Source organism: Balaenoptera musculus, chromosome 12 (genome assembly GCF_009873245.2).
Source record: "Balaenoptera musculus isolate JJ_BM4_2016_0621 chromosome 12, mBalMus1.pri.v3, whole genome shotgun sequence".
Classification (NCBI taxonomy): Eukaryota; Metazoa; Chordata; class Mammalia; order Artiodactyla; family Balaenopteridae; genus Balaenoptera; species Balaenoptera musculus.
This window is the reverse complement of record NC_045796.1, coordinates 80258379-80270810: the sequence shown is the minus strand read 5'-3', so window position 1 is coordinate 80270810 and position 12432 is coordinate 80258379. Positions and strand designations below refer to the sequence as shown.

The 12432-nt window shown below is 36.6% G+C and overlaps 1 protein-coding gene across 4 annotated transcripts in view; it reads right to left on the bottom strand.

The window, feature by feature from the left end:
• The window catches only part of COL12A1 (collagen type XII alpha 1 chain), a 119308-nt gene that overhangs the window by 103230 nt on the left and 3646 nt on the right, over positions 1–12432 (bottom strand). For 3 of the 4 annotated variants that reach the window (XM_036870924.1, XM_036870926.1, XM_036870927.1), the window contains exons 3-6: positions 5508–5624; positions 3520–3663; positions 3030–3089; positions 310–573 (exon numbers count right to left, since the gene is read on the bottom strand). The exons of the other annotated variant lie outside the window; for it this stretch is intronic. In XM_036870924.1, the coding sequence (XP_036726819.1) occupies positions 310–573; positions 3030–3089; positions 3520–3663; positions 5508–5624 (585 nt within the window). The remainder of the gene's footprint in view (positions 1–309; positions 574–3029; positions 3090–3519; positions 3664–5507; positions 5625–12432) is intronic. 4 annotated transcript variants of the gene reach the window in all.

The following is a 12432-nucleotide window of genomic DNA, read 5'->3' as shown; positions in this document are numbered from 1 at the left end:
TGAGAATCCGCCTGCCAATGCAGGGAACACGGGTTCGAGCCCTGGTCTGGGAAGATCCCACATGCCACGGAGCAACTGGGCCCGTGAGCCACACCTACTGAGCCTGTGCGTCTGGAGCCTGTGCTCCGCAACAAGAGAGGCCGCGATAGTGAGAGGCCCGCGCACCGCGATGAAGAGTGGCCCCCGCTCACCGCAACTAGAGGAAGCCCTCGCACAGAAACGAAGACCCAACACAGCCAAAAATAAATTAATTAATTAATTAATTTAAAAAAAGATAAAAACACAATACCACAATTTGTAAAAACATACCTGTCATTGTGTTGCCACCTTTGTATGGGATTTTTTTAATTGCAGCAAGCAGCTCGTCCCGTTGGTAGTACTGATTTAAGTTAAATTCCGTCCTGGTGTCAGAGCTGTACTGAACAACTCCAACCCTTGTCTTCTCTTCCCCAACGTCAAACGCAGACACAAGAGCAGCAATGAAGTCTAAAATGTACTTGAAATTATTTCTTCCCACACTCCATGAGCCATCCACAAGGAACACTAAATCAGTCCAGGCACTGACAGAGCATTCTGAAATACATGTGATATAGTTTTTAAATGACACACTAATAAATCTATCTAGCATTAAGGAATACAAACTAACATGGCGAAAAGGTTGGCTCCTAAAATCGTTTTGTTCATTAGAACTTTTCACATTGTTCTTTACCCGCAACTGACATGCACAAAAGAGTGTAAAACTTTACTGGCACACATAGAAGCATTTTCAGTACCTTCGTGAACATGCATTTCATCAACTATATGTCTTTAAACTGTTGTATAAGACATTGTGCAAGACTAGATACGTATATGACCTATTCTCCAGGAGCCTGTGACCCAAGTATTGTTGCTATTGATTTGTCTGTTTTTATAACTATATCCTCACTCTTTTCTCCAAGTAAAAACTACATAAAATATCTAGGAGACATACAAAAGAAATGTAAGCAAAGTGTTTTCATTCTTGGTATTCTGAGATCAATAAATACAAAACAATTGCTGTACCATTTAAGCAAATGCGGTAGGGTTGAAGAAAAGAGCAAATCTTTTTTAACATTCTCCTGCATTTTATAATATAATTGTCTAAAGTTTGCAGCTGGTTAGTCTAGAGGGTTAATGGAGTCTTAACAGAAGTACCAACAAGCATAAATGTGATGCAAAATAGCCATAATATCTTGTCCTAATTATCAATGTATTTAAATTTGACAACTAAAACCTTCTTGTACTAAACAAAACAGGGGGAAAACATTTTCATTCAAAAGTAAAAATATATGTAGTACCCTTAAATCACTAAAAATACAACAATTGGCCTTTATAACCAAACATATTATTCCCTCTCTCTGTGGTCAGGTGGGGAGGGGGAAACAGGTTGGTTTTTATGAAAATCTGTATTCATAAGGCAAAGCTGAGTGAATTTTCTGAAGATATTTTTGTCCCTGCAGTCAGTTGGTAGATAATAAGAGAAGTATTTGGCTAGGAAGAGGAGGAAAGGTCCTGGGAAATTTGCAAGCCACTACAAGTTGCATGCCTAAATAATTTTTGCATACTATTTAATGGGCCAATTTAAGCCTACTGAAAGTCAATATTTAGAATAATGCTTTGATTTAGAATAAATATTGATGATTCAGGGAAAATATTTGCATTGTAACTGCATACTATAAACTTCACTTCAGATGATTAGACCTCAAAAACAATTATAAACAGTGATCTGGAGGGGAAAATTCAGGATAAAGGGAACTTCATGTTCACAATCTTTTTATTGTTATCCTGAGTCATAAATCCAATTTACAAGGTGGCAAAATTAGAAGTCCAAGAAACCCTTCAAGCCTCCATCCCAGCAAGTCACACAAAGCAGTGTAAGACCAAAAGGGGCTAGAAGCCACAAAACCAGACAATAAAATTGTTTTCATTTGATTACAAATGCATCAACTTATCAGAGACGTCTTACAGAGACTCTGGAAACGGTTACAACTGCACCAACTAAGCCCATGTAAACACCCTAGAAATAAGCATAACATATACAGAGACCTAGAAATACATTTTCATGGCAATGGAATTGCTGAAAACACTGTGAGGGCATCTCCCTTGTGGTCCAGCCTTATAGTTCCCATGTATCCCTGAGCTACCACCTATTTCTATAGTTTGTCTTTGAGAAAGGAGTTAAGTCCAATGATGAGCTTTGTTTTTCACCTACTGCCAAAATCCTGCAGGGGAACCTGGACACACACAAATTTAAAACACTCCCAGTAAAAAGAATATTTAGTACATAGAATGAATGGTTAGAAAGTCAGAACGTAGGTGTTATAACCACTTAGTCATACATTACTATTACATTGCCTGTACTTCTTGTAGATAAAGCTTACAGAAATTAATATATCATTAATCATATAATGTTATAAGTCATAATTCTAGTTATTACTTTAAAATGTATATCTCAGAAAAAAAAATTTTATGTTAGAATAGTTTCAGATTTACAGAAAAGTTACAAAGATAGTACAAAGCATCTGTTCCCTTTTACTTTCTTCTTTTGTGTTAAACAAATATTTTTAGGTGTACCATTTTATTTTATTTTTAGCTGTATTTTTGATTACTTATTTATTCTTAGCGGTTGTTCTTGGAATTGCAGTATGCATCTTCAGTGTATCACAGTATTCTTCAGGTTACTACTGATTTAATTCCAGTAAAATATAGTAACTGCGCTCCAGAATAACTTCATTCTACCTGCCCCCACTTCTTTTTGGCTATTATCATCATATATATTGTATCTATGTATGCTATAAACTCAACAATACAATGTTACAATTACTGCTTTAAACAATCTTACATTTATTAAAGAAATTAAGAAATAAAGTCTTATATTTGCCCACATAAAAAAAAAAAAAAGAAATTAATATAGGAGTGAGATCAAACTATGCACCTAGTTGGAACACCTCCTTTATATTACATTTATAACTTCTGCAAAGCCAAGCACAAATATTAAGGGAAATGCTTACTTTGTATCTCTGTTTTTCCAGGTTTCTTCTCCCCTGGCTTTATCGGGCCACCTGTTTGAACTGAATCAAAACTTGATTATTACAAAAAGAAATGGACCCATACAAATACTTCCTAAGAAGAAAATAAGTACGTTGTCTTTCAAATGTATGGTCCATTCCCAGCTGGTCAGAGAATACAGCCAAATAAGCATTCCCTGGCAAATAAATTATTTTTAGTGAGATTTTAGATATATTTCAAAATGGATATTAACATTGTTGTCTGGCAAAGCCTAATGTTTTTAACAGTTTTCATTCATAATATTCCTGCTGTTTCCGGAGACCAGGATTATAAATCAGGAATGAATTACTCACAGCTACTAACATCTAGGATCATTGAAAGAAGAGTTAATATGGATATAAATTAACTCTGCATAATAACACCTTAATTTTGAAAGTTGGAGAAACCTTCTGCAAAATATAAGGTATAAAAGTACTTTATATGTGTGCTTACTTGTTAATTGGCCTATAACTGGTACACTTTCTTCTACTTCATCATATGAAGTGATTGTCACCACATACTCTATTTCAGGTATAAGCTCTGTTAATAAAGTTTCAGTGGTACTAGCTGCAAGGGTAAATTCTTTAGTGGGCCCATCTGCAGACATAGAAAGAAAAACATCAATGCAACAAAACTTTTTTCACATATAACATAACATATACTCAAAATCTGAAGATTCAAAATACACATTTTTTTAGAATACCCAAACGTTATTTTTTACTGCCTTCCAAGACAAACATTTTGAATTCTAGAAATTCAATAAATGGACTGGCATTGCCTTTACTTGTTACAATCGTATTCCATATTTGTTTGAGGACTCAAGTATTCCTCTAGATTAAAGATATACCAGAATATCAAACAAAAATCTCTCATTATTTTTGAATATTAATGGTAGACAACAAATTTTTTTACAAATGAGATATAAAGTAGAAAATAATTTAATTTTAAATGATGCATTGGAGGAGAGCACTGAAAGAAAAAGAAGGGCTGAAAATCAACTCAAAGACAACAAACCCCATAGGCTAAAAGGAACATCTACTGGGAGACAGCATCCTCTTCTACAGAAGAAGTGCATCTTCCATACTCCAGCAGGGGATGGGAGCATACTCTAATGGGTAACCATGGTCCTCTGAATTGACTTAACTAGGTATCAAACATTTCAAGGTACAGTGTACTGAGCGTTTCCTTATATATTGACGATTATGTACTTCCTTCTGGATTATGATAATGCTCAATTCAATCAGGAAACACAGTAGTTCTTAGGGACTAAGTGACATTTAAAATTCTTAAACATATTAAATTTTCATCAAAACATAAATAATCAAAAAAGGTAACGAGTGTAAAAGAACCCTGAGAAATGCTCCAGGTTTACGTGTGGAGCATTGCAGAACCCACCAGGGCCCCCATGGGAAAACAAGACACCAGGGCTCTTCTAGGTTGGATGGTCCCAGTGTCAGTTTTTAAGGTATAGGAGTCAGTCATTTCCAACATCTGGAAACCAGATGAACTCTTTTTCAACTGTTTTTCTGCTTTGGAATAAATGAAATAGTTAACGGCAAATATATTTGGGAAGAAACTATTCAAGGAATAAAAAGTAAATTCTTGATCACTTTTTAAGTTCTTGGATCATATGGGAGAAAAATACAGCTTCCCAATCCCCTGATAAATCAGCATTTAAAATCAGTGGTATTTTTTAAAGGCCATAAGTATGTAAACATAGCTCTGGTGCTAAGTCATGTTGACATCATCTATTGCTTCTGTCAGCCAATACAGACCTCTTCCTACCACTTGGCCAGTGCTAGTAAAAATGGTTATTTTCCCATTCCACATTAGAAATAAAAGTTAATCAACAGAAATGGGTTCTCCACACTTGGGCAACATCATGAATGCTAAAGAAAACTTTTGAGAACAAGCAAACAAGTTTTCTTCTTTCAAAGACTCTTAGCCTTAGGATCTACAGAATCTATCTAGTAAATCCTTGTCTTCCATCATGGCAGCTCACCACCATCCCAGAATCTGTGTCCTGAGTACCGAAGTGTGCAGGACACTGGGCAAGGCGTAACAACTCACTTCATCACTTGTCACTTGAAGTGTTGGACAGATCAAGTGATTCAAGAAGAATGTCAAGAAGTGATCATTCTATTTTATAAAATCAAAGATTACCAGCAATATTCTGATCAGGGGGGAAAAAAGTCTATTTTTAGTAACAACAGCTTAGCACAGCAAGCCAAGTTAATAAAGCTAACACTATAAAAATATAATAATGGGTACTGGGCTGGAAATCTGGAGATCTGAGTCCACCAAATATCTTGCGACATTAGGTAAACCCCTCAGGTTTTCTAAATCCTGGCTTCCTCATAATGAAATGGAAGGAGGGCAAAAGATCAGATTATATCACCTTTGATGTCTCTGTCCTAAAATCCCAACATCTCAAAACTTACCCGTTGTGGAGTCCACTGTTATTTTGAAACCCACAATTGGATCAGGTGGTCTTGCCCATGACATATGAACAGTATTTTCATCTATAATTTTAAAATTCAAGTCTGAAGGTGGGTCAACTGCAAGAGAGAGAGTTGATATCAGTTACATTTTCCAATGTCACAAAACGGTCAATTTAATTAATAAAGAATTGTGTTGAGCAAAGCTTACTAAAATTGTCTTTGCATAAATTTGTTTCCAACAAATATAAAAGATATCTTGTTGGACAAGAATAAAATTAAAAGCTGACAAGATGTGACAAAACATCAGAGAGTATACATATTACAGAAGACAGCACAAAACACTTTGGATTCTTGAGTTGCTAGGTCATCCAAGAATGGCCAGCAAAATCAAGCAAAATAGAAACATATTTGGATACAAGTACATACAGGTACAATGAAATCACATATAATAACCACATATGCAAACAATTCACATAACAATTAAGGAATTTTCGATACATGCTGAGTGCATTTTGAATAAGCATGCCAAATCACAACCTGCTTACAACCACAGAGGTTAAGTGAGAACACTGACGTAATACATTTTTTCCATAATGTGGAAAAGAATCAATGATATTTTAGTTCATTCTCTGCATCATTGCCTTGTTATTAATTTTTGTTTGATAATTCTCAATCTGTGGCAGAGATGAAAAATGTATTTTAATAAAAAGGAGGAATCATGGGAAATTTAGCACTGTTATGTCTCACAAGGAAATATACATTTAAATGTATATTTGTATTCATATAGACCAATATTCAAAAATAGTAATAAGGGATGTCAATCATTTATAAGTATATAAAGAGTGATATACAGATGTTTATAAAACTAACAAACATTCTGCCTGTTTACACCAATCTGCTGTACGTTTGCAAGGTGTAAACCAACACTGTTATTTTCCTTTGCAGCAGGTATACTCCATACTAGAAGTGGCATTTTAAATTAAAATGCCAGTATGGTCCTTTACAAAACAATGGTTAATTATGAAAAGACAACATCAATGTATATTTATGGACATTTATTTACAGAACTTAAAGAAAATAGTGAGGAAGGATCAGCAATCTGAAGACGTGACTGTGCATAAATCTTGGAGAAGTCAATGACAGGAATAATTGAAAAGTACAGAGAGCAATAGTTTGCATACAAAACTGTACAGCATCATGCACGTGTCAATGAAATGTTGACTTGTTTTTAGTCTCCCACAATGAACGAAAGCCTCCATGTACAATAGTCATTACACAAAGACATTCCAGAAATATTTTATAATGATATTCTCTCTGCAGTGTTCATGCCTCATCATGCAGCATTGTACTGACTCACTGTCAGTGCATGGTCGATGCATTAAAAATTATTACTCTTGAAGCAGGTCAACACAATAAGATGACTTTCCGCCATACTCTTCTTAAAGTGTTTCAGATTGAAAGTATTCCTTGTGAGTCAGAATTTTTGTCTCTGTTTTGAGAGATTACAGTCTCCTTTTAGGTTTTCCTAAAGGTCAATTGAACTATAGCAGTAGCTTTGAGACATGAGTCATAGAATTTAACCGGGGTTAGGGATTTATGTAATATTAATAGCACATTTTAATGGAAATTATACAAATTAAGCAAACATTTGCTTTAATGAACTGCTGCTTCCAACTGTAGGAGATGGCTTTTTATTTTTATCGGACACGCTAGTAATGGAATGAATGTTATTTTCTTACTGTCCATACACAGGCAGTGAGATTAGACTATTAATCTACATGCATAGTTTAATTATTCAACATTCTGCTGTCTGTAACCGTTTTGCGAGGTTTACTGGTAGTCATCACTTAGTAGAACAAGCATGCAACAGATGTTAATAGGACAGTAGGTATTAAGAATATCATTATAAAATATTGTTCCAGTAGCAATGGCTCAGGACAAATTTAATGCAAAGGCAGACGCAACTGGCCTGAGCATGCTTTTAAAAAATATCAGTACATGGAAAAACGGTACCACCAACCTTGCAAGGAAATTGACCTGAAGCAGCAGACATTAGGTTAAAACTGCTGAAGGGCAGCAGCCCACCTTGTTGATTTCCAAATGACCAGGATTCCAGAAAAACTGAAAAATTGACTGTTGGGAAAAGTCTTTAACATTTCAGAGGATTTTAAGGTGTTTATAGAAACTCAGATGTGGTACTTGGGGATCAAAAGTAGGAAAGAATGGTCGACCAGCATGTGTACAACAGAGAGCCCTTTCCACTTTTCTTCTTGCCACTTTTATCACTTGTGAAACCTTTTAGGCTTGCCATTCTGTTTATATATTTTGCTTGTTTGTTTCATGAAAAAAGATAATGAAGCAGGTGTGAGTGTGGACCCCTGTCAACTTGAATCAATGCGAAATGTATTTTCATTAACTTTGAAAATCTTTTATTTTACATAAAAATAATTCACAACTGCCCTTGCATTGTTACAAGCGGCGTCTATGCAGATGCCAGAATATTTCTAAAATGAACAATCTACATAGGGATTATGATTGTAAAGAGTCATAGTTGTGTAGAATAAGAATCTGAACGAAGACAAATAGAAGTAAAATTATAAATAAATAAGATAGCAATCAGATATATATTCACAAAACTGAATACTGAGAGTGAAGAAACTAAAATTTTAAGTATTCATAACACTAGCAGTTTAAGTTCATATTTATGAATAATGCTTTTTGTTATCAAAAAGCTATGCTAGGAAAGCTGCATTCTGCTAATATCTTCCTTACATAAATTGGCAGGACTTAGGACTTTTTAGGAATAATTATAGCTAGCATTTGCTGAGTGTCTCTTCTGTGACAGGCAGAGAGCTAGTCACTTTATATATCGTCTCCTTCTTTTCTCATGATCACCCAGAAGAGTGGCCTAATTATCCCTGACACAGGGATGAGTCAGTGAAATTCGGAAGGTTTAACCCAGCTAATAAGCAGCAAAACTTTGATCCCATAGTCTGACTCCAGAGCATACAGTTTCCTACCATACTGGCTTAAATGTAAAAACTAAGAAATATTTGAGTGAAAGATTAACTTTAGAAACCAATATTGGTATGTATTTGCCTATTAAAATATACATAAGTATTTCTCTACTCTATAAAAAACCTTTATTTGATGCCTGGTCAACAATAAATATGTGCTATTTAGACATCTCTAATTCAGATACAGATAGAATTTGGTATATTAACTTTACAACTTGTTCAAGCAATTTTGAAACCAAAGTATCTATCTTGATATATAATTTTTTTTACAAAACATTGTTTTTAATTATGGCACCCAAGAGGAAGACATAAAAGTTTACCCAGAGATGGATGGATGGATGGATGGATGGATGGATGGATGGATGGACAGACAGGTGGGAGGAGATAAGTCTAGTAAGATTTGGCAAGTGTATAAAATGTATTAAAGGTAAAGGAAAAGTGAGAACACACTACTGAAATATCATCTTGATGAACTAGTAAGACCTTTAGTCTAATCTCTGTGATAGCAACACTGAGAAGGGTACTACCTTAATGGCAGAAACCTTGAGAAGTGCACAAAGTGTGGTTTTACTATATTCAGTATGCATTAATTTATATTTTCCGTCCAAAGCTAGTATAAATTTAATGATCTCTGCCATGATACAGATACTCATTTCGTCTGTGTTTATAAGATACCAAAAATAAGCAGTTGAAAAGTTCATATTTTAGACAAGTAATAAATTATTCTGTACAGATTACAAAATGCATCCTTTCATGAAACTGACTGGGTTGACCCGTTTTCAAGCAAGAAAGCAGCACAGTGTGGGCAAACTAGCACGAAACCAGGACTAGAAGACCTGGGTCTTGTCTATGCCTTGTCCCTAGGCAATCAGGTTAGTTGACTGAGTTACTCAGCTTCTCTGGTCCTCATTTTCTCATTTGGAAAATGAGAGAATTAGAATAGATGATCTATAAGTTCCCGTCGAGCTTAAAATTTCTGTTAGAACATAAGTTAGACACAGGATTATAGAAATATACATTAATTAGCCTCTTAACCTAGACGTAAGATAATTAAAGCTTATGACTTCAACTCACTGATGAATTAAAAATATCCAGTCATTCATTATATATTATGAACTACAAATCAGACTTACTAAAATTACAACTCTGTTTTTTACAAAACATATGTTCATCTCAAATTCTAGATTAACTAGAAAGGTGTCTAATTCTCAGGGAACACTGGCCATTAACCTTTAAATGCAAAGTGTTGAACTTTCTAAATGGCAATTTACATATTATATGATACAGGAACCAAAAATAAGTCACACATTCTAGATCTTACAGAGCACTGGCCAGGTTATAAGGTTAATAAAGTCTATGCTGTAGCTAAAAATTACAAATATTAAAAGCAAAAAAAAAATCATTTTCACTCTTATTTCTATGGAACAAATACTGTATTATGAAAAATAAAGTTCCTTGTATAAGTAGGTAGAAGAAAACAACATGACAAAGGTGGTACCCCTATAAAAAAGGAGCAATGCAAAAAGTGAATGCCAAAACCTTTTAATTAAAGGTACTGAGCTTCAACATATTAAAAAATAGTAAGTAGAAATTGACTGGAAAATAGTATGAATACAAGAGTACAAGTATGAGTTGCAAAAGGGAAAGAAAAGTAGCAATGGCACTTTTTTTTTTTAATGTACTCTTTTTTTTTTAACATCTTTATCGGAGTATAATTGCTTTACAATGGTGTGTTAGTTTCTGCTTTATAAGAAAGTGAATCAGCTATACATATACATACATCCCCATATCTCCTCCCTCCTGCGTCTCCCTCCCACCCTCCGCAATGGCTACTTTTGAACTAAAATCAAAATAACATATCAAGAAGCAGGGCTGCGAGTTGAATTTTTGAAATGTGCCATCAGAAATACTTCACAGAAATTCTGTTTGCAGCCCATCGTCCCCAGAAGGGCCTTGGCCACAAACTTTGTTAGCTCTTCCCAGGCTCCTGGGGCCACTTAGTAATTAACACCCGAGCTTTGCGGTCCAGTACTGGAGCCACGAGCCCCACGTGGCTGTCAAGTGCTTGAAATGTGGCCAGTCCAGATGAAATGCGCTGCAAGCATAAACTACATACCCCATTTCAGACTTAGTTACAAAGAATGCAAAGTATCTTACTAATAATTTTTATATTGATTACATGTTAAAATGGTAATATTATGGATATATTAGGTTAAGTGAAATATGTTATAAAGATTAATTTCTCCTGCTTCTTTTTCCTTTTTTAATGTCACAACCAGAAGATTTGAAGTTACAAATGTAGCTTGCATTTGTGGCTCACAATCTATTTCTATTTGACAGGGCCAAACTAGAATAAGGCCCCCTCCAAATAATACATCTTACAAAAAGATGATTATTAAACGCTGGCCTAAGGGGGTGAGAGACAAGAAGAGAAACAGCTTAAGAAAGCAAAAGAAAGAGCTGTATGATGTGGAAATAAATACAAATCTAAAAGATAAATTATGAGAAATACGGAAACAATCAGTAATGTAGAGAGTAAAATGTTCTTTTCAACTGCACTTTGCTAACCAGCTATTATCCAATTCAGAACTGATTTTTTCCATTTACATCACTTCCAACCCAATTCTGGTCCTAAGAATTCTCAACCCTTTCTGCTTTTCAAATAACTATTTTCTTAATGAGCAATAAATATGCCACTTTAGTGAATTATCTAAAAATATCTTCAGTAGGACTTCCAGAAGGTCCTCAAGTGAAATTCCTTCCTAACAACGACATAGAAAGGAACATTAAAGGCAATCTCATCTGAATATTACTTCACAGAGGCCACTCTGAAAAGCCTCTACATTCATAAAGTATTAATCAGATAAGAAGAGTCAGCAAGTTTCCCTCACTTTTCTGAACAAGCCGTACATTTTGAAGACTCTCTGCTTTGCCCAGTCTTAGTTTTTTGTATCTGCAGTCTCGAACTAGAGAATCAAACACAATAGAAAAGTTTTTGAAAATCTCAGTGTGGTCATGAAACAGCTCTACTTCCCCACAGCCTCTAAGAAACACAAACCCCCCCCCACCTTACCCCCCTTCCACACTGACCCACACAGAAGTATTGCTCTTCTCCCTTAACTTCATCGGGGGCATTTCTGCATTGGATCAAAGTATACATTTTTAAGATGTCTTTTATGGTATTACCCCATTTACCTTGCAGAACAATAAATCTAGTTTATCAGGTCTCCAACGATAACTGAGAGGACACAGAAGCCCCTCTTGGGTCAATATACAGAAAGGGCTTGTTCCGCGAATGCTGAGAAAGGAAGGCATCAAGTGCACACCGCAGCAAGCCTAAAACAAGGTTAAAACTCTAGCAGAAGTCTTTCGTTTCCCAAGGGCTGGAGCGTACTGAGCCGCTTTGCAGACCCTGAGGCCCCGAGACCCATCTCCGAGCCTCTGACCGACTCCGCACTCAGGTCTGGAGCTGAGGGAAGGAGGGAGGGGTAGGCGGTGCCCGGCTTGCCAGGCGCCCGCTAGCTTCCTAGCTTGAGAACCTTGGCCCGGACCCAACCTGTTCGCGTGGGGCTGGGCCCGGGCTTGGGCCACGGGTCTCGTGGCCCAGCGAACCAGACAGAGACAGCGGCGACCTCGGGCGGCGAGAACACACGCCGCGTCCCGGATCCCTGCTGGCCCGCCAGCCCCGGGGCGGTTGGGCTGCTACCTCATTTGCCTGCACCGCCCGCCTGGCCGACTGGACTCCCCACAAAACACACAGAGGCGCGGAGCCGGCGCTGTTGGAGTCCTTTATTGCGTGCTGTCACCGAGGTCGCCGTGCCGAGCCAGGCGCTAACCAGCCACGCGCACGGGCGAGCGCGCCCGCGCTCCGGGGCTCCCGGGGACCCCCCGGAGGTGTTCGTTCCGCA